This window comes from Orcinus orca, chromosome 14 (genome assembly GCF_937001465.1).
Source record: "Orcinus orca chromosome 14, mOrcOrc1.1, whole genome shotgun sequence".
In the NCBI taxonomy this organism is placed as follows: domain Eukaryota; kingdom Metazoa; phylum Chordata; class Mammalia; order Artiodactyla; family Delphinidae; genus Orcinus; species Orcinus orca.
In genome coordinates, this window is record NC_064572.1 from 55,511,960 (window position 1) to 55,533,328 (window position 21,369).

Sequence of the window (21,369 nt, forward strand, 5' to 3'; positions counted from 1 at the left end):
AGAGAAAAGGGTTTCTCCTTCTTTAAAGTGATGATACTCATAAGAAATAACAACAATAAAATAACTATCATTTACTAAGTGCTTTCTATGTACCAGTCTGTGGCTTACAGGTTCGCCCAGGTTTGACTGCCCAGTTTTGAATCCTGGTTCAGCCTCTTCTTGGCTTGTTGATCTTGGGAAAGTTTCTGAACTCCTTTGGACGTTAGTTTTCTCATCTAGGAATAATAATGGAATCTATGTTAAAGGGTCAATGTGATATAATTCATTTAAAGAGCTTGGAATAATGCCTGACCCATAGTAAAACCTCAACAAATAGCACCTATTACAATGATTATTATTAATTACTTTACATTTATTATCTTACCTAATTCTCAAACAACCCTATGAGTTAGGCACATATACTAATAAGATCACCAATTAACAGACTGAGGACATGGCAGTTCACAGAAGCTAAATAACTTGCCTAAAGTCACACAGCTAGTTACTGGTATATGTTTCAGAATTGGAAAAGCTTGACAATAATAAACGTGTATTTCACTGATAGTATAAATGCATGTTGGATTTGACTTTATATGGCGAAATGTCACCACTTTATTATACCTATTAAAAAAGTTAAGTTATATTAAATGGTTCTGCTAGGTTCACTTGGTATAAGAGGAAGAGATTGGCGAGAGACAATGAAACCATTAGCAACCTATTGTAGTGACACAATTGTAAAGAGAAAATGCCCTGAATCATGGGCCAGTTCAGACTAGAAAAACAAGTCAGAGATATCCTGACTGGAAGGGGGAGGCCTGAAGAGAAGGAAGAGTCAAAGACCACCCATTTTAATCTTAAAGGGCCCAAAGGATGGTGGCAACAGGTAGAAACAGGGAAGTCAGGAGGACAGTTGGCAATGCGGAGTTCGCTTTTAGATGGACAGAGCATGGGGTGATGGCTGGGAATTCGAGATTCTGCCACTGACATCTCTGTGCCTTAGTTTCCTCTCCTACGAAATGAGGAGTTGATCTAGAATTAATCCTTTGGATTCCTTCCAGCTTCCTAGAGGATGCATGTAAATGAAATAGAGGAAGTGGAAGAAAGATATTGGGGCTTAAAAAGTCAGTGAGTGCTCAAGGTATTGGGTCATTAGTCTGGCTTTGATGTAAAAGAGGACAATGGGACAATGATTGACATTTTTAAGATTAAAGAAAACTGTGCCTTTTAAGAAATTACTTAGGTGGGATAATTAATACAGTCTTATCTAGAATGGAGGCTGTCTCCAAATTAACCCAAGAAATCTAAACTAAAATGTATAAGAATCAAAGTCAAGTAGCCTTTATTTGTCAGAGAGATAAACTTCAGTTTGCGTGGTGTGATGTGAAGGTGTTACGACAGTCCAGCTGCCCCAAAAATATCTTTCTGATCCTCTTAAAATGTTGCCTGGATTTCCACCATTAAAATAAATCCCTTTGAATGTGGTTTGTCTTGTAAAATGCACATTTATTTCACATTCAGCTGTTGTCATGCTTTCTGGTGAATTAGTGAAGCAGGCTGACAACTAGCTAAGGACAACCAACCGAGGAGACAAAGCTTTGGAGGAGGAGGTGGAAGGGATCCTTTTGATATGTGTGGCATTGCTCACATCAGTCAGTTCAACGATGTGTGGGCTCCTATTGTGCCCAGGTCCTGAGCTGCGTTCCAGAGGTGAAAAGGTTAGTAGATTGTGGTTCATTGCCTCAAGATTCTTACAGTCCAGAGAGTGGGCTGCATGAAGGTCACGGAGCTGGGGAGTTTTGAAAAGCGGGACCAGAGACTCAGAAAGGAACGGTGGAAGGACAAAGAAGATTCTCTACCATCACAGTCTCATTGAAGGATTGGACACTTGATTCAAGGAAGGCTTTTTCTTGATCTCAGTGAGTTCCCCTAAGGAACCACCAGAATTTAAACTGGCGGGTTTGATACTCCATTGGCTGCAGAATGACAGATCATTCCAACTCCTTTAATTCGATGATTTTTTTGGTCCTTTGAAATTTAAATTAGTAAAATTTGACTATATCAGAACTTGTCAGCTATATTGTTGACTATGAAACACACGTCCATTGCTATTTTTCATGTCCCTCTCCTCTTGTGGAACTTCACATATGCAGGACTGACCGCACAGTGGGATTGCTGAGGCTGGTGGAAATGTAGAGGAATGGGAGCTAGAAGGATAACCGAGCACTTCTTTAAACAGCAGACCAGAGGAGCACCACAGTCTCATAGATGGCATTCAACAAGCACCCTGAGACATAACTTCTAGTAATGGAGAGGATATTCAACTATGGCTTGAAAGGTTTGGGGGACCAGTTCTGGCTCTGGTGTTTGCGAGCTGAATAACTATAGGAAAACGTTACAATACTCACCTATATTTATTGAAGACAGACTATATGACAGGTACTGTGCTATGTGTTTTACTTGTAAAAACATTTAATTCTTACAACAACCCACTGAGGTAGGTTCTATCATGTTTCCTGTTTTATACGTGAGGAAACTTAAACACAGATAACTTCAAGATCATATTACCTAACATTTGTCAAAGCAGGGATTTGAATACAAGTAGTCAAACTCTAACGCCCGTGGTTAACTACTATGATACTCTAGTTACCTAAGTCTTGGAGGCCTCAGTTCCCTTAAAAATGGACATGTTGGGTCAGACAATGTCTAGATTTCTTTCTGGCTTTAAAATGTTATGATTCCAATTATATGAATTATACCTGTACTTAATATACTTAGGATTAATCTCTGTTTCTGAGTGGTCTGTCTTAGAGAACTGAGCTCCAAAGACAAATTTCTGAAATCTGGTCTTATCTCCTAGCCATCTCTTGTGTTTCATTAGAGTTGGACCATATTATTCGCTGCTCCACCAAGAATGTCCTTCCTCAATCTCCATCTACTGAAATTCTATCCAGCCTTCAAAAACCAACTGAAATGCCACCTCTTTCAAGTAGCCATTCTCAGTCTTTGGAGATTTAGACTGGAGGTGTATTAGACTGTTGGGGGTTGGGATCTAGAAAAAATATCTGTGTTAATGAAAGGAAAAGATGTAGGATAAGGAGGAGAAAGGGTGGAGGGAAACACTTGGAGATGAGGAAGGTTAAGAGGACCATCAGTAGTGTTGTTGGTGACCCACACCAGCAAACCCTTTCCTGAGATGCACAATCATGAAGCCACCAAAGTGCTATTCAATGATGCCTAGCTACTAGGTGTGAGGTGAGGATTAAAATGAGATAACATAGGTGAAATAATGTCTAGAGAGGCAACAGTGTGATAGTTCCGAATTCCGTTACTTGCATAGGAACTTGCTCATCTCCTTCATGCTGAAGAAGGCTGCCCTCCTGCCCAGGAAGGAGTAGGACAAGCAGAGGTGGGACGGGACTCAGTGGGGAAAAAAGAGGTCAGGAGGAGGTATATGGGAACACAAGGAGAAAAATGAGAGCCAGAGATAGAGAAGTAAGAGAGAAAAAGTAAACATACAGGAGTCATGGGAGAGAAGAGGATGGAAGGAGAAGTGGAAGCAAAAGGGCAAAGAGAAAAAGAAAGAGGAAGGGAGTTCTGGGGTTTGGAAAGAAAAGGTTTGTGCTGCCCTGGCAAAACCCAACCCCCAGAGGAAGAGTCCTGGAGGTAAGCAAGTGAAGCACCCAAGTCCAGAGCGCTCTCACATTCCTTCTCGTTTCTCTGTTCTCATCTGTTATTGGAGGGGTTCTAACCCCTGCCCTCTGCTGCTTTCTACCACTGGGTGGTCCTGGAAGGTGAGAGGAAGGAAGGAGCCAGGGGATTCCTTCACTCTCTCTGCTTTGGGAGGCATCTCCAGCAGTAGTTGCACTTCCTTCATGGCTCCAGCTCCCACTGGACAAGGCTTCATGGTTCTGGCAGCCTCCTCCCTTTGCCCCTTCAGCCCTAGGGGAGGAGATGTACCCAGCAGTTGCTAATCTCAGGGTTGCCTCACTTTCTCCTGGTTGTAATTCTAGTTCTTTCAACAGCTTTGTAACTAATGCACTGCATTAAATTATCACTATTGAAGTACCTGGAAAAGAAAACTTTACTTTCAGTTGTATTCACCCTTGGAGTTCAAAGACAGCTGTCTCAGGGAAAGCCATGCATTTCGTGAGAGAAAGAAATCCAGCCAACCCAAGAGTTACGAAGGGTCAGGGGCCAATTCTCCAGTGTTTGATTAGAGAGTGATGAATCCACAGTGGCTGCCATAGTTGAGGAACTCTAGCCAGGGAATTATCTGTAAAATGACTGGGTTTGTGGCCATTCGTGTCCATTCCTTCATGACTTACTGTACTCACTTTGATCACCTTGAGCCTCAGTATAAGGAACATCTCAGTTTTATTCCTCCAAGGGTTATTAAGTGCCCATGAGGAGTATAGAGGGCATGTAGCTAGGTGTGGTGAGGCGGAGACACAGAGACATATTGGGAGGACATTCTCAGTTTTTGGAAGTGTTTGCGTTTTGCAAGATAAGGTTTGTGGATGGTCTATCAAGAGACCCTTTTGATACTCTCCTTTTTGCAGTTGCAGCAGAGCTGCAGACACTCAATTTTATTCTTCAGGCGTTCATCTCTCCCATCCTCAGAGCCCTGTTAAAACCAGGTTCCTGTTCTTAGGAATTCACAGCCTAGTGGGGACACAGAGTTGGGCACACGACTGACCCTCAGGCCAGGCTGATGGCAGCCACAAGGGAGGATTCTGCACAGGGTTCGGGGAGGCTGCACAGAGATGGTGGACAAGTTGAGTCTATTAAAGTTTGACAGGTCGAGGGGGCTACGGGTCTTCTGGCAGAGAACAGAGCAGGATCAAAGTCAATTGTGAAAGAACAGGGGCATCTGAGGTGTTGTCTGTAGACAAGGGTTTTGGGGGTGAGGGTTGGTCACTGGAAAAGAGGCTGAAAGGTGGAGGCCCAGCTATGGAAGGCTCTGAGACTAAGGAGTTGGGGTTTGAGGAAACGGGAGTCATCGGAGGATCTTGAGCATCATGTGGCAAGGTCAATTCTGGGATGGCAACTTTGAATTCTGCGCGGAGGACGGATTTACACGCAGGGAAGCTGGAGACAGGCGAAGGAACTGAGAGGTCTCAGAGATGGCTCATACATGGGAAGCCTCAGCTTGACCATCACCAAAGGGGCATGTTAACCTCAATTGAGCGGCTTTTCTCTCCACCAAGGGCAAGCGTCCTCCGTGTGTGTGTGTGTGTGTGTGTGTGTGTGTGTGTGTGTGTGTGTGTGTGTGTGTGTTGGCGGGGGAGGGGGAGGGGGGAGGGGAAGGGGTGGGTGGGGGGTTCCTTCTACGGCTGGAAGATACGAGGACTCCAGCCTCCGAAGTTTCGAATTTCTCCTTGCCAAGGTCGGGCCCCTACAGGTGGGCGCTTTCGAGCCCCGGGCCAACGTGCGGGCCCCGCGCCCGGCTGCCGCCGCGGCTCGTCCCCTCCAGGCCCGGACGCCGCCGCGGGCCGTGCCGGGTAGGGCGCTCCGGGAGCTGCGCGGCTGCTGCTCGAGGAGGCCTGGCGGGCGGCGGCGAGAGGCTGTGCCCCAGTTTGTGTCCAATCAGGGAGTGCGGGCTGTGCCCCGAGCCGGGCAGCAATGCGTAAACAAACCCACTGCAACTCCTCCGCCCCCTCGGCGCGCTCGCCCCGCGCCCGCCGCCGCCGCCGCCGCCGCCGGCTCTGCTCGCCTAGCGCCCGCCCGCCGGGCCGCCCCCCCCACCGCCCCGCCCGCGGCCCCGCCCCACCCCCGCCGGCGCGGGCGCCCTCACCTACCGCCCCACGCGCGCGCGCGCTCGCGCACCACGCGCCCCGCGCGGCCCGCCCGGCTCGTGGCCTCCCGAGAGCAAGGTAAGGGCGATGCGCTGGGACCCGGGCGGTTTCCCCGCCCGGCGTGGCCGGGGGAAGTTTCTGGCGTCGCCGTATTCCGCTGGGCCGGGAGGAGGCCCCCGGCGGCAGGGGAGCCCAGTGAGCGGGAGGGGGCCGCCAGACGCCTGGGGGTCACAAGTTGCCTAACCTGCCATCGGGGCGGGCCGGCGGGCTGCGCGGCGGGGCGGGCGTCGCGCCGAGAGGGGCTGGAAGCGCGGCGGGCGAGGGGAGGGCCCCGAGGAACTTTCTCCTCCCCGGAGGGGCTCCTGCCAGCCCCGGCCGCGGCCCGGCCGCCGGAGCGGCTGGCTCCCCGGCTGGAGGGAGCCCGTGAAACGTGTTTGAAGAAGCTGACGCAGTTTGTGACGCTCGCGGCTTCCTGACGGGGACCGGCAGCGGCAGCGCCTTCTCCGAGGAGGGACGAGCCGAGGCGGCGCTCGGGCCCTTCCCCCCGCCCGGAGCCGCGCGCCCCGGCGCCTAGTTGGGGGGCTGGGGGCTCGGGGCGCGAGCATCCAGTGGAGGCCGGGAGTCGGGCCCCGGCAGCGCGCGTCGCTTCCGTTTTGATTAGCTCGGGTTATTATATAAGATGTCACGGAGAGGAAAGGGGCGAGCGGGCGGCGCGTTGGCCTTCCGCGAGGGGCGGGGAGGGGCGGGAGTCAGGGCCAGCGGGGACCCACCTGTGCGCCCTCCTCGCCCCCTGCGGGTGTTGCCCGCGCGCCTGCCGGGGACGGGGAGGTGCGGGGCGGCGGCCGGGTGGACCGACGTGCCCGCAGCTCCCCTCCCGGCCCCGGGAACATTCGGGCAGCGGCCGAAACGTGCTGTTTCTTCTCCGCCGCCTTGCCTGGGTCTACTCGTTTCTGGCTCCGGGCGTTTGTACTTTGAAACATTTGTTTAATATTAAAGAAGCTGCGTGTGCGGCCGTCCTAGTGCGCTCGGAACGTGTGGCCGTGGGCTCCGGGGCGGTTAATGAATCATCGCCCCGCAGACTGGGCGCCGATGATTCCTGCGGGGTCCACCCCGCGCATACTCCCGGTGTGCCTCTGACCCAGGGACGGCGACCCTTCCTCGGCGGTGACGCCTTGGAGGGCCGCGGGAGAGAGAATGCAAAAGGGCGGCGGCTTATTTTTCCCCCTCCTCCCGCAATTTGGGGGAACTTTGGGGGTGGCAGAGTCCCCACATTTCCCGAGGCTTGTTTCCCGTTGTTAGAAGAGTTAACAAGATTCCACCTGGCTGTGTTGATGAGTCGGTGGAGGAGCGCTGATTCGCTGCAGGGTTGGATCGTCTCTCATTCAGAATCTGGATGGCTCTGAAGGAATCCTTCTAGTAATTGCCTCTACTTAAGTACCAATAAAGTAATCAGCAAAAAGTTTAAAAGTTAGTGGATCTTAAAAGAAAAATCAGTGGCTCCTAAGTAGAGGAGTTCTACTTAAAGGTTTAGGTTTGAGGATTTGTTTTTGTTTTGTTTTGTTTTAATAAGCCAAATCCTAAAAGGAACCTAGTTTGCCAGAAATTAAGAACTTTTGACCACTGTGACCACCCTTGAAGACTCACCTTGACTCGTTCCCACCATACCCCACACTTGTAGGATTAAGAATAAAGTTTTCTCATCATGTAGGACTCACCTCAAATGGCATCTACTCAGCAAGGCCCTCTTGATCACCTTAAGTAACCTCTCACCCCAGGGACCACCCCCAGTCCTATTTTATTTTCTTCATAGCACTTAATCGCTATCTGAAAGGATTTTCTTGGGTGTTCTTTAAGTCCTGCCCCTCTGCACTAGAAGGTAAGCTCTACTCTGGCAGGAATTTTTGCCTGATTTGTTCATTGCTGTAACTCTAACACCTAGAACAGTGCCTGGCATATTAGGCAGTCAGGATTTGTTGACTAGTGAATGAATGAATTCCTTTTTCCTATTTCTTGGTGGGTCTATCTTTGACAGTTGAAATTTACTGCCTTGCGTGGGCAAGACACTAAGATGGTGCAGTTCTAATTTCTTCCAGTTTTCTTTTGATTGATTCATTTCCTCCTCTATGCTGTTAACTTACAGCACAAGATGGGTTTGAGCATCATACCCTAAGATGCTGAGTACAAGGCATGTGGAGCCTTGTCGAGAGAAAGGGTGTTGGCTGTATAAGTTAATGGATGATTAAAAATATTATCTGTGCTAGTTGAAAAAAAAAGGTACAGGATATTGAAAGGGAATCGGCAAAGTCAGATTCCCACAGTGCTATATGTTTCCACTTGTATTTGAAATACTGATATTTCTATATTCCTCCCTCTCCATCGCCTGCACACCAACCTCAAATTGAGCTGCAGTTTGGGAAGGTCCATAGTAGGTAGCATTTACTATGAAGTATTAATTTAACTAAACAAATACAAGATATACATCTCTGCAGTGGCCTTAACTCTGTTGTTGTTAGTGTCAACGGCTTAACTCCATAGAAGAGTAGATAGAAGGAGTTATTTTAAATTATATTTTAATTTTAACATCTTAAATGAATCGTAAAGAATTAAGTTAAAACTATGTCAGTAATATAATGGAAGAAGGATTAGAAGGTCGTGCTTCATACTACCTCCTCTGAGGATAAATTTTAGTAAACTTTTTTATTATAAATAACAAACTTTGGAGGCTTTATACTTATATTAGTTGGCTTTATACTTGTAGGAATATTTTCAGAACTCAGTGCCTCCAAAGTCACTGCCAAAGAAGAGTGTTCCCTTTCCATAGCAGTAGCTGTGAGCACTTTCAGAAGTGTAATCTCAAGAGTGAGCTCAGACATAATACAGGTTGAAAGCTAAATGGGACCTTGAAATTGGTTGGCATATTTCATCCCTTTTTATCAGACCCTTTACTGAGGTAACTAAGGCACAGTGAGATGACTTGCCCGGTGTGCAGGTCTAGGATTAGAACCAAGGGTTCTGACTCCTTGTTGGAAGTCGTCAAATCAGCCAGAGCTCCTATAGTTGGGGAACGAGTGGTCGCTATGGTTAGTCGACTGTCCGCCTCTTGCCGGTGAACTCTCAGGGAGTGAAATGAGGTCGTATTCAACTTTGTAGCCTTTGATGTGCCTTGGACATCTAGGGGCTCAACACATAGTTGTTGGGTGTAGTTGGACAAACGTATTTTAAGTTGAAAATATATTTAAGAATTGAGAAACCAGAAAAACATATCTCTTTTCCAGAATGAAGATGTTTTTGATAAGAAAGTCAGAGTGTTGGCAGTAATTAACCTTAGAACTTCTATAGTAATGAGGTTGCTGTTTAATTTTCACGCCTCCAGAATTTCAAATAAAATGGCTTACAACTTGTAAGTGTGTGCACTTGCTTAGGTGGCATAATTATTCACTGAAGAAACAATCGGAGGCTGTTTCAGGACACCTGGTAGGTCTTGCCTTTGCCATGGTGTCCAATTAGAAAAGCCTAGACTGTACAGCCAGATAGAATAGGGACCTAAGCTCAGCTCTGCCCCTAACAAGCAGGGCTCTCTGTAGCAAGTTACTTAACTTTTTTGAGCATTCTCTTGTCTCTGAATGGGGGTAATACCACCTGCCTTGAAGGATTGTTGTGACGCTGGGGTAAGGTACAGAAAGTGCCTTGTGTACACTAGGCCGTTAATAAATGGCAACAGTTATATTATGATTTCTGATTTAAGAGACCAGGGGAGCAGCTTAATTTCTTAAAGCTTCAGTTTTATCAGCTGGAGGATTGGTGATTGGCATGGAAGGAGGGAAATTAAATGATCTCTAAGATCTTATCTAACTGTATAGTTTAAGGAACTGATAAAGAATGCAGAGTTCTACAATTTTAGTTGAAATGATTCATATATCCTTGATCTAACGAGCAACTGCAAAAATGGTTAATTTCTAGACCTTCCTAAGAATTTGGCTTAATTAGCTTTGGTGATATTAAGTACATCTTCATTATTTTATATGCTATATGGTGGATACAGAGTTAACTTGAATATATCAACCTCTCATTCAGCTTACTGTATATAAGGCAGTATAAGGAGTATATGGGTTAATCAGACATAGGTACCCTTTCTTTGAGAGGCTTAGGAGGCATGTAGGGAGCATAAGACAGGTGACCAAAGGTTTTATTATATGGAGGCACTGTTATAGAGGCATAAAGAAAATGTTTTCTTTGCTTTCCGTTTTCTGTTTTTGGCCGCGCCGGGCGGCATGCGGGATCTTAGTTCCCCCACCAGGGATCGAAGCGTGCCCCCTGCATTGGGAGCACAGAGTCTTCATCACGGACCGACCGCCAGGGAAGTCCCAAGAAAATGCTTTGTGGTTTCAAGGAAGGAACACACTATTTCTAGGCAGAAAAATCGGGGAAGATTTAGTTAAGGGACCTTGAGCTTTAAAGAACTGGTGGTACTTCAGCTGGCAGAGGTGTAGGGCTCAGCCTGTGCTAAGACTTGAAGGAAAGAGTATATGAGCATATCCAGGATGGAGAGGAGTGTGGTTAAGCTGTAGGGTGAGGAGCCTGGAGGCAGGATAGTGGGACGGCACGCTGCCTGGCAGCGTTAGGACCATATTGTGGGCATCTTGAGCACTGGGCTAAGGAACCTGTTTAGTAGGCAGTAGATAACTATCAAAGGTAGTTTGAGTGGGGGACTTAAAGCTATGCTTCAAGAAGATTAATCTGTATTGGGGGAGTCATGGATAATCCCACTTTGAAAGCTATTAAAATAGTTCCTGGGAGAGAAGGAGTGAGAACCTAAATTAGAGTGGGGGCAGTTGGGTGGGTGAGACCGTGTAGAAATAGTAAATGCAGCAGGACTTGTTGGCTAACTGGATGAGGGAATTGAGGGAGGAGTCAGAGACTGAAGCTGAGTGACTTTGGATGGTGATGGCAGAAATGGAAATAGTTGGAAAGGCCACTATTAAAGCACCTGTAAGTAGTATGCAATCAGTAAGTATTTGTCTAGTTAATGGAAGTTTGGATTTGGATATGTTAATTTCTTTGTGCCTATGAAGCTATCCAAATGGATGGCAGCCATTTAAAACAGAGATGGATTTGAGGGCATCCTTATGAGGGGGGATGGTGAAGCTGTGAGAAGGGTTCAAAGTATGGGTGAGAAGAGTAAAAGACCAGGGCAGAGTTGGAAAAACCATGTTTGTGGGCTTGGAGGGAGACAGAAAGAAGCTGACAGGATGCCGAGAGGAAAGAAGCTGGAAGAGAACAAGGAAAAGGTAGGGTAAAGAAAGGGGAGGAAAGAGAATTTAGACGGGACAAGTAGCAGTGTCGAGGCACTGAGATTGAAGACTGAGAAAAGGTCGTTAGATTTGTCAGTGAGACCATTGCCAGTAGCCTTTGAGCATCAGGGGTAGTTGGGCAGTGGAGATGGAAGTCAGCCAGGTACCTGAGAGGTGCCTGAGCAGGAAGGAAGCGGAGAGAGTAAGTATAAGTGAGGATTGGTCTGTGAAAATTGGAGAGGACTGTAACTTGAGGTGATGAGAGGGCCAGGGAGCCAGTCTTAAAACCAAACCGTGAGAAAGGCCCGAGAGCGTTGTGGGCCGAGTGGTTGTCAGTGGAGAGGAAGAGGCTGAGGATCTGGAGAGGGAGCGGGAGGGCGGTTCGCGCGCCAGGTCAGTGCTCCTCAAGTAGGAGGCACGGGAGCTGGATAAGGTGGCCACACGTCCGATTGCCCAGGACAGTCTCCGTTCACACCTGTTACCCCAGCTCAGTTATAGGATAACAAATAACGCCTGTTTTTATTCTAAAACAAAGTCCCTTTTCTAATACTAAATCATTTGATCATGACAAAGATAGTTATTCGTGGAAAAACAGATGTGACATGGAGGGAAGAAGATTAAATGAAGGCAAAAAGGAACAGATTTAGAGAGGAAAGTTGGAAGCTGGGAGGGAGTGTGACTGCATTTTAAATGGGTTGGTTCCCCTTTTTAAGAAGGAAAGAAAAACGGAGGAGGCCAGTTCTGTTTGCTGAGAGGACGTTGAGAGTGAGAGGCAAAGCTGGGAGGTGGAGGAGAGGGGGAAAGGTTTGGAGTAGCTGTGGGTATGAGTGTGACGAGAGCCAAAGGTGATAAGGGCCTGACAGGTCGCACAGATGCCTTAGCCTTGTGATAGAACGAGTCATGCCTGTATTTACGACTTTTCCAGCAATACTGAGAAAATTGGAAGTGGAGATGGTGTGAGTATCGTTGAAACTGCCAACTCCATATGGGTCCCGGGTTGAGTAGGAAGGCAAGTGAAACTAGTGTTGATGGGCTGGGAGAATGAGCAGGAGATGTGAGATTAGACTGTGTAGTGGCTGGTTGGGCAAGAACGAAGGAAAGGGAGAAATGGGAGTGTGGAGGGGAGTCCTGGGGCTGGTGGCCAAGGGCCTGAGGGACTTCTTGAGTAGCTTATCATGATGGAGGGATGGGTAATGCGCAGTGATGTGAATTCAAAGTCTGGCTGAACCTGGGAATGGTGAAACGACATCAGCATGAGGTAGAAGCTCATTGATCTTCAGGAACTATGAGGCCAGGGTGTCAAATGATTATTATGTATATCAGTGTCAATAGCTGTTGTAAAAATTCTGGAATACATTTATTAAAGCCTTTCTGAGCTTTTAGTCTGTAGAGTTGGAGAGTACCCTAAAAGAGGGAAGTTATTCCTTCATTTAAAAGATGAGGAAGCTAAAGTCTCTTAAAGGCTTTCTAGGAAAATTGAGACCTGCCTCAGACTGCAGATGTATGTGGCAGAGCTGTCTCTGGAAAGAACCGGAATCCCTGAATTTCAGTTCAGTATTGCCCTCCACGACAGAAGAAGTAATTAAAGTATCCACTGAACAAAGTTTTACAATGTGTCCTCACCACACGGCCTGCCTACTGCTTGTAGAGCACCAGTGTTTGTGGGCACAGAAAGCCACTGAGGAGAGCTGTGGAGTCGTGTCCACGTGCTCTGACTTCTGACCGAAAGGCAGGTGATGGCGTCTTTGAGGAGGACACATGAAAAGCACCCCTTCTTCCCCACTAATTAAAAAATAGATAAGAAGCAGCAGGTTGTCAAAAAATTAACTTCGTTATTGATGCAGCCTAGGCTGGAAGACACAGCTTGGTGTGAACCCACATTGGTCTTATGCACCTTCTACACCCTAGGCTAGACTTTGAAACTGCCTACTGGATGGAAAGTTTGAGGCTGCAGAGCAGAAATACCCAGGTTTCTGCCTTTCACTGTTCAGACAGAGAAAGAGAAAAGAGGCCAAATCTCTCATGCCAAATATCTTTGATAGAAAAACTCCATCCATTTGTAAACTGAGAAACAGACCCATGGCTGTCACACACCAAGCAAATAAATTGCTCCTCCTCTGTGGGGAGAGTATGGTGCAGGGCGGGAAGACAGGCGTGGATAGGGAATATCCCCCCTTTGGAAACCCTGTGAGTGGCAGAGAGGCATTTGTTCCCCTTGCAACAGGTTATAGACCACTCTTAACCTTTGTGTTTGTGTTTGAATTAAACTGACTTCTGAGGCAGCAGGTGCATTTTTATGTTAACTAGCAGTGAGTGAAATGACTCAGAAGGTTTGAGCATAGTCCTTAGTTCATCGATTTCATAGAAATGTCTAGTTGTTTTCTCATTCCTCTCTGGGGAATCTCAGGAAGCTCACAGATATCATCGCAGAGACCACCAGCTTTGATATCCTGTTTCTGAATCCAGAACTTTAGAAAAGTGGAAAGTTCTTTCTCCTCATAACATGTTTAAGGAGCCTTTCATTGGACATACGGCACTTGGAATTTGTCCTGATTCTGTCACTGTTAGTGACCTTACTAATTAACTATTACGTGCCTCAGTTTCCTCATCTACAGCATGGGAGAACATAATGCCTGTTCTGTTTCCCAGGTATTTGATGTGAAAGCTCTTTGCAAATAAATAGTGTCATGCAAATAAAAGGTATCAATATCACCATATGGTATACAAGGTAAATTTTGAAGTTTAAGAACTTCTTAAAAATAAAATGTTTCAAATAAAACAACTAAGATGACTATTGAAATTTGATGGGACCCTGGTTTAGGCACTGAAGGTAAATCATGATAACTTTTCTCCCTTTATCCATGTCAGTGTGTATAACAGTTCTGGCCAAGTGTGATTAAAGCACTGTGTTTCATGACAAATGAAAAATTTGCCTTTTTATCTGTTTCTCTTTTAACTGTTAAAAAGGTCTTTTTTTTTTTTTTACTGTAAAATATAACACATATATAACTTTTGAAATGTAAATGTATAGTTCAATGAATTATTAAAAAGTGAACATCCATGAACCTACCTCCCAGCTCAAGAAATGGGACAATTTCACCCCTCACCCCTACCCACCATAGGAGTCTTTTTTCTTTGTTAGATGCTTGCTTTTCTTTTCAGGGAAGTGTTGAGTAGTAGCAGGAGGCAATTATAAATATTGACAGGTCCAGAATATGTGCTTCTTTGAGTGGAATTAGATCAAAGGTGTAATATTAGTGTTTTACTCTGTAGTTATTTCTTATAACTATGAATTCAGTGTTTTGGACAAGTCCTGGGTTTTCAGCCTTAAAGATCAAAATCTTCAGGCTTAGAGCCTTCAGATTTGAATGGGAGTGAAAAAGTTGTGATCCTTTGGATGTGAGAAAATTCATGCGTAATTATTTGTTCTGATCATCCCTCCTTTGCCTGTTTTTAGAAGCAAAATAACTAAGACTGCAGTGTTGATGATGACTTCGTACAGTAGTCAAAGGTCTTCTTGGAAATACTTGAACATTATCAAGGCAAATACCTTTCAGCTCAGGCCACCGTAGGCTAGATTTGAAGTCGCAAGAAGGAGTCAATGAAAACAGCTTTACTGCATGAAAACAACCTGTATTTTCTTCAATTATAATCTAGTGTTCTAAATTCTACCATCTTTTAAGGCTTAATTAATGAGTCAATAAACCAGAAGTATTTTGTGGTATCCAGAAAAGGATTCTGTTTTGTTTTTTATGCTTTTATGATAAAGACAGAAAATGATGGTAAACATTAAAAGAATTGGGAAAGTATCTTAGCTAATCAGATGCATCGATTAAAAACAGAAAAGGTGTAAATGTTTCAAAAATTGATAAGGAAAAAAAAACTGATAAGGAAAGGATCATCTTTTGGGGGCAGTTTCTGTGGTTGTAAGATTGAGTTATTGGGATTTAGAAATTTGGTGGACTGGACCTGTGTTTACTGTCTGTCCCTCCTGAAGCACCACTATAGTGATGGTAAACAAGAGATGGGAGACACCAACACATTTTTGGAGGATGAAAAGCAGACAGACCTGTGGCAACTGACTTAGTGTAGTGGAAAAAGTTGATACCTAAGTGCCCTTAAAGGAGATTGGGAATAGATACTGGGAAGAAACAGCCAATTTATCCCTCAGAATCCCAGAAGGGCTCTGGAATTAGAGGCTCTGGAATAGGGCATGGGGCTGAAAATAAGGGATTGATTAAGAGTTCATAAAAGGAACTAGACTCTCAGTTCACTTTCCCCATCCCATATAGCAAGAGGAAGTCCTGGACATTTTTTTTCTGGAGAAATTGAATATATTAACAGTTCTGGATTTAGGGATAGCAGAAAAAAAGAAAAAAGAAAAAAGAGGGTAAGGGTGAAATTCTGAACTGAAAACAGAGGAATTTAATGAAATTATGCATACCAAACAGTGAGACCTGGTGTGTTCTTTTTAACCCACCCGCAATCCTAGGATAGCCAGGTAATCACCAACCCAGGCAGCATATTGAGGAACTCTTTTCTGGGCAAAGTGAACAGCCCTAGAGAAAAGACCTACAGATACTGATATATGAGGTCCCACAATGAGAAAACTGACTTACTATCCATTCTTCCTATGGTGAACCCTCAGCAACAACCCACCTCCCCCTATTCTGTGAACATGGAACTTGCAACCAGTTTTTTAGTACCTTAAATACAAATAGTCAGTGAATATGAGACATTTGAAGAAAGCATTCAAGAAGAAAAAAGGCAGGAACCAGAACAAATGAGAAAAAAATCATGGAGGAAACAAATGCAAAAAGAAGAAGAAAAATTGAAATAATCAAAATCAATCCTCCTAGAATTAATAAAATAAGAACTGGGCTGTAAAAAAGTAATAATTAGAGAATAAGAAATAGGTCTTGGAAACTAAAAATAAGATGGCAAAAAAAAAGTCATTGGAAGGACAGAAGATAAAGTAGAAACAAAAGCAAAAAGGAAAAAGAGGGAAAAAGTAGAATTAGAGGGTCAGTTGATCAGGTATTATATCATATTAATAAGAGTTCCAGGCAGAGACTACAAAAATAAAATAAAAATAAATCAAACAAAAGTTTACAAAAAAGAAAGAAAAAAAAAAGAGATTACAGGGAAAAGTAAAGGAGAGGAAATTACCACAGACATAATACAGGATATTTTCCCAGGACTGGAAGACATACAATTATAGATTAAAAGAGTTCACAAAATAGCCACATGAGTGAATGAAAAAAGATCCACACGATCCGTGTATAAGACACATCATTGTAACGTTTTGAATACTAAGGAAAATGGGAATAAGCTAAATTCTGTGGAGGATAGAACAGATCACATACAAAATGATTGGGAATTGTAATGGCACCTAAAGAACAATGGATTAATTCTTTCAGAATTCTGAGGAAAATTATTCTTAATCTAGAATTTCAAACAAACTGTCGAGTGGGAGATACAGTAAAGACATTTTGAAGGTGTGAACGTTCTCAAAAGTTTACTCTCTGTGCATCTTTTTACAGGAGGCTATTGGATAACATCAAAATGTGGGCATAAATGTACTGAAACATACAGACTATTAAATACCCTGACCATGCATGACTGCAAAAGACGCTGGGAAAAAATGTTGACATAACTATATCTTAGGAGTCTGGGAGAGGATAAGCTAGTGCATAATAGGACATCACTAATTTTATTAATTACTAAATTAAAATCAAAAGTAAATCAAGAAATATTAGTATATGCATATTGTTTAGGAATATAAAATTTAATATCAAAAGAGAAATAGCTAACTATTTTTAAAGTAGATTGCCTTTGGGAAGTGGGTTTGGGAGTGAGTGGAGACATGAGAGGTTACTGCTGTGTTTTCATTTTAAGCCTGATAGTACTATTTGTTTAAGTAATTTGCATGAGTTATATTGGTAAAAATAAAGTTAGTAGGGAAAAAAAAGTAATGCCGTTCTAATAAGTGAATTAGAGAATGATTTACATGGATCCAGAGCTTTAAAATATATACATTTAAAGTTAAGAAATATTGTTTTGAAGTTAGAATCCTCCCTCACAACTGATTCCAGCGCTCTGGAATCACCCTGTCTCAGAATCATTTGAGGCAGCTTTAAAAATCAAATCCTCCCTCCATCCCGAAATTCATTGGACTTATTTGGCTTTGGCTGGGCCCCAGGGAATCCTTAAGTTTTAGAAGAACCCCAGCTGCTTCTGAGGTATATCTAGGGCTGACTCCTAGCCAAGTAGTTTAAATACCCTTGCTTCTGCTGCTTTAATGTTTCCTGTATTCTTCCTATCCTCTCTCACTGCTTCTGCTTCAGGTCTGGTCTTCTCTGTCTCTCAGTTCTGAACCAATACGGTCTATTTGGGGTTGGAAGAGTAGGAGGAGAGAAAGAAGAGACATGGGAGAGGTCATTTGGATGACTAAATAATGAGAATGGCTGTACAGAGAGCCGATATTTGTTTCCTTTTGTTTTGCAGAAACTATGTAAATTGATGGCCTTATCTTGAATTTCTGATGGAGTAATGTTAGAGTTCAAGTTCAAGTAAATTTGAACTTTATGACATTTTGTTATTTCTTTACCTTTAGTGTTGCCTCCTGGGGCTAAATCTGTTGCACCCTTAGGTTGCCCTCAAGTTTTTTTTATCTCCCCTAGGTTTTGCCCCCAACACTCCCAGCTGTGGTCTATCAGATGTTTGCCAATAGCATTTCCATTTTGCACCTGGGATCATCAGCAGTTTTCATAGCTCTCTAGTTTCCTGTGAGGGAATTCTTAAAAAGGAGATTAGCAAGCAGGAGATGAAGGAATATAAGAATTATGTAATTTCCCAAGGTTAGAGGTCTTGTTGAATTAGGCTTTGACTATAGAGATTTTGTACACCTTTTTTTTTTTTTAAATATAGATTTATTTATTTATTTTTGGCTGCGTTGGGTCTTCGGCGCGGTGCACAGGCTTCTCATTGCAGTGGCTTCTTTTGTTGCGGAGCACGGGCTCTAGGCGCGCGGGCTTCAGTAGTTGTGGCTCACGGGCTCTAGAGCACAGGCTCAGTAGTTGTGGCGCACGGGCTTAGTTGCTGCACAGCATGTGGGATCTTGCCGGGACAGGACTCGAACCCGTGTCCCCTGCATTGGCAGGCGGATTCTTAACCACTGCGCCACCGGGGAAGTCCCGGATTTTGTATACCTTAAAGGAGAAATGTTTGTTGTGTGGATGAGAGAAACAGTTGAGACCTAAGGGAAGAACTTCTTTAAAAAAAAAAAAAAAGAAACCTAACTTTAGATTTTTTAAAATATCAATAATTATAGACATAGTTTCTCTTGTACCTTTTCCCAGTCCCATTTCTGCCTCCCTAGATTGAACTGGTCTTGTGAATCAGGCATCAGTGATCTGCTTGTAACTGTTTCACATCGGGCCAATGCCCTGCGCCATACAGTGAGAGGACTTACCTCTAGCATTCTGTCCAGTATATAAAGAGCTGTCCTGGCTGGTTTCTGAGGGGTTGCTTTACATTTAATACATTTGTGCAGCAGGGCCAAAGTGTGATCTTTATCACACTTTGATAAATCCCATCAATAAGTCTTATTCAGGGCTTGCCCACTTAGTGCAAGTCTCTTCTAGGTCAGTGTGTCTCACACTTCAATGTGCACGCAAATCACTCGGGATGGCGTTACACTGCAGATTCTAGTTCAGTTGCTCTCAGGGGAGGCCTGAGATTCTGCATTTCATATAAGCTTCCAGGGAATGCTGTTGGTCCTCAGACCACACTTAGAGGAACAGGGTTCTGGCTAGTGGTTCTCAACTCTGGTTGCTCTGTAGAATCATCTGAGGGCTTCTAGGACCTATCCCTGGTGATTCCCATACAATTGGTCTAGAGTGAGGCCAAGATGTGATATATGTGTGTGTGTGTACATATATATATATATATATGTGTGTGTGTACACATATATGTGTTCATATATATGTATTGTGTGTATACATGTATATGTGTGTATGCACATGTGTGTACGCACGTGTTTGTACGCATATATGCATGTGCACGTGTGTGCGTGCATTTATACGTGTGTGTGCATATGTGCGTGCACACGTGTGTGCATATATGTGTGTATGTACATATGTATATTATCTAACTCCCCAAGTAACACTAGTGTGCACATAGGTTTGGGAACCACTCTTACAAGCTCTGCACACTTTAGCTGTGACTCACAGGTAAAGATCTTCACGTGTGGACTTTGTAGCAGTCTGGGAAGTATCCATAGCCTCTACATATGGACACACCTGCTTTATGGATATAGTCTATGGAGAAGCGATTCCTCTTGGATTGCTTGGTTCCTAGAGAGCAGATAGAGTGGCTCTCAGAGGGGGCATACCTAAGGAAAAAAAGGCCTTTTCGTTAAAACCACATGTCACTTGATATAGGAAAGATATTTAAAGTGACGAATAAATACAAAGTTGGTATCTCTTTTTTCAGGGGATCCTTCTGTCTTCTACATCCTTTCAGTAAGAGATCATGGGAAAATTATGTTATAAACTTCGATGCTTTATGTTTTCTCCAGAGAAGGCTATACATTTACTTACTATGTATATGTTTACCTATAAATATATGTACTTGCAAAGTTTCGGCATAGCTGGAATTCTAGTACTTTTCCTTTGCCACATACTTAGAAAAATTTAGATTATCTCCTATACGTTTACTTTTAGGTCTTAACTTGTCCTAAAAATTGAGTGACTTACCATCCTGGTGAAGGGACAGTTATTATTCTCAGGATCTTCCAATGCTGATAGCAATTGATGACTCAATTTGCTCAAAAATCATAGGCCTTAGCTCAGTTCAAATGTTAATTGTTTTGTGATTATTACAAAGATGATCCTAGAAGCAGATGATACAATTTTCTGTATATTAAAATTATGTTAACTACAATTTCTTGGAAACAATAAGCATTAAAACCAATGGATTAAAATTAAATATAATTGTGCTGCTAAGGAATTGCAATCCTCTCCTCCACCTCCCCACCATTCAGTCATAAAATAGGACTTTGATTTTATTTCCTTAACATTACCTTGTCTACTTCATGGCCTCTGACTTCGGTCAGATTCTCATTACTTCTCATTCATGTTAATTTCCTTACTGGACCTCCCTCATTCTTGTTCCTAACAGCCATTCTGCCAGAGTCGTCTATTGTGGAGGTAAATCTAGGGCTTTCCCTTGTCTGAGGATAAAGTCTGAATCTCCAGAGTATCATGTAGAGCTCTCTCACCTGGCCCTACCTTTTCTCTACCCTCATCACCTGTCGCTTCCCTAGACAGCAGTTTATTCATTCCTTAGCTGAGATTGAAGGTAGGGGAGAAAATATTGGAGGCTTGAAAGAAGGTAACGGCATGGAAGAGTGGTTTAGGAGAGGGGGTGAGTAGATCGCACTAGGGACATGAACTGTGATTGCTGGGCAGCAGTGACGGTCTCCTGAGGTAGGTGATGACAGATGTAGAGTGAGACCGGCTGGCATTGGCTGCAGGGGTACAGGTGTGGGGAATGTGAAGCCTTGCATCCTGCCAGTTGCCCGACTACGTCATCCCTCTTCTTGTCTCTACTCTTGCACATGCTGGGTCTCCATCTAAAACACTTCCCTTGTCTTTGTCTGGAAAAAAGTCTCTTAAGAAACCCCCTTGGTACTTTCCTCCCCTTTCCAGACATTCTCCCTTGACCCCCATGATATCTGGTCATCTCCCTCCATCCTGTCCCCACTGTTCCATTAGCCAGCCACGCCATGGCAAGTATCTGTTCATACTTGTCTCTACTAGACTGTGGACTTAACAAGGGCAGGGATGCGATCTTTTGATGTCCAGTTCATATCACAGTGCCTGGCACGAAGTAGACACATATAATAAGTGCTGGATGAATCAACACAAGATTTCTCTGTAAAGTGTTGAGAATCTGTTCTTGCTGGATTGGAGGTCACTTTAAAAGTGAATTCCACTTAGTAGTAAACGACACGAAAAATTGTGTTGCTTTAAGTTTTAGTCTGATCTACCCCTACCAAATATCCAGGTTAATAAGATCTTTCCAAATGTACACACATATGTGCATGTGTGTATACATACATACTTATGTACATTAAAATGAGGAAAGTATAAATAAATATTAAATGTCTGGGATAATAGATGTCACAGAGGCCTGCGCACTGCACGTGGTTTATCTGTTCTCTTTCAGATGGGCTGCCTTGGCTAGTAGGAAACAGGTTAAAACCTTAAGGAACATGTGAGCCAGTATTAAACACATCT

At 44.0% G+C, this 21,369-nt stretch overlaps 1 protein-coding gene across 1 annotated transcript; it reads left to right on the forward strand.

Annotated features, from left to right (window-relative positions):
* Window positions 1–1,640: 1,640 nt before the first annotated feature.
* LOC125960991 (translation initiation factor IF-2-like) lies at window positions 1,641–14,798 on the forward strand. The gene is made up of 4 exons (XM_049696886.1): window positions 1,641–1,694; window positions 5,366–6,197; window positions 6,264–7,190; window positions 14,523–14,798. Exons 1-3 carry the CDS (start codon window positions 1,641–1,643, stop codon window positions 7,175–7,177), a joined length of 1,800 nt encoding a protein of 599 aa, XP_049552843.1. The 3' UTR covers window positions 7,178–7,190; window positions 14,523–14,798.
* Window positions 14,799–21,369: the final 6,571 nt, after the last annotated feature.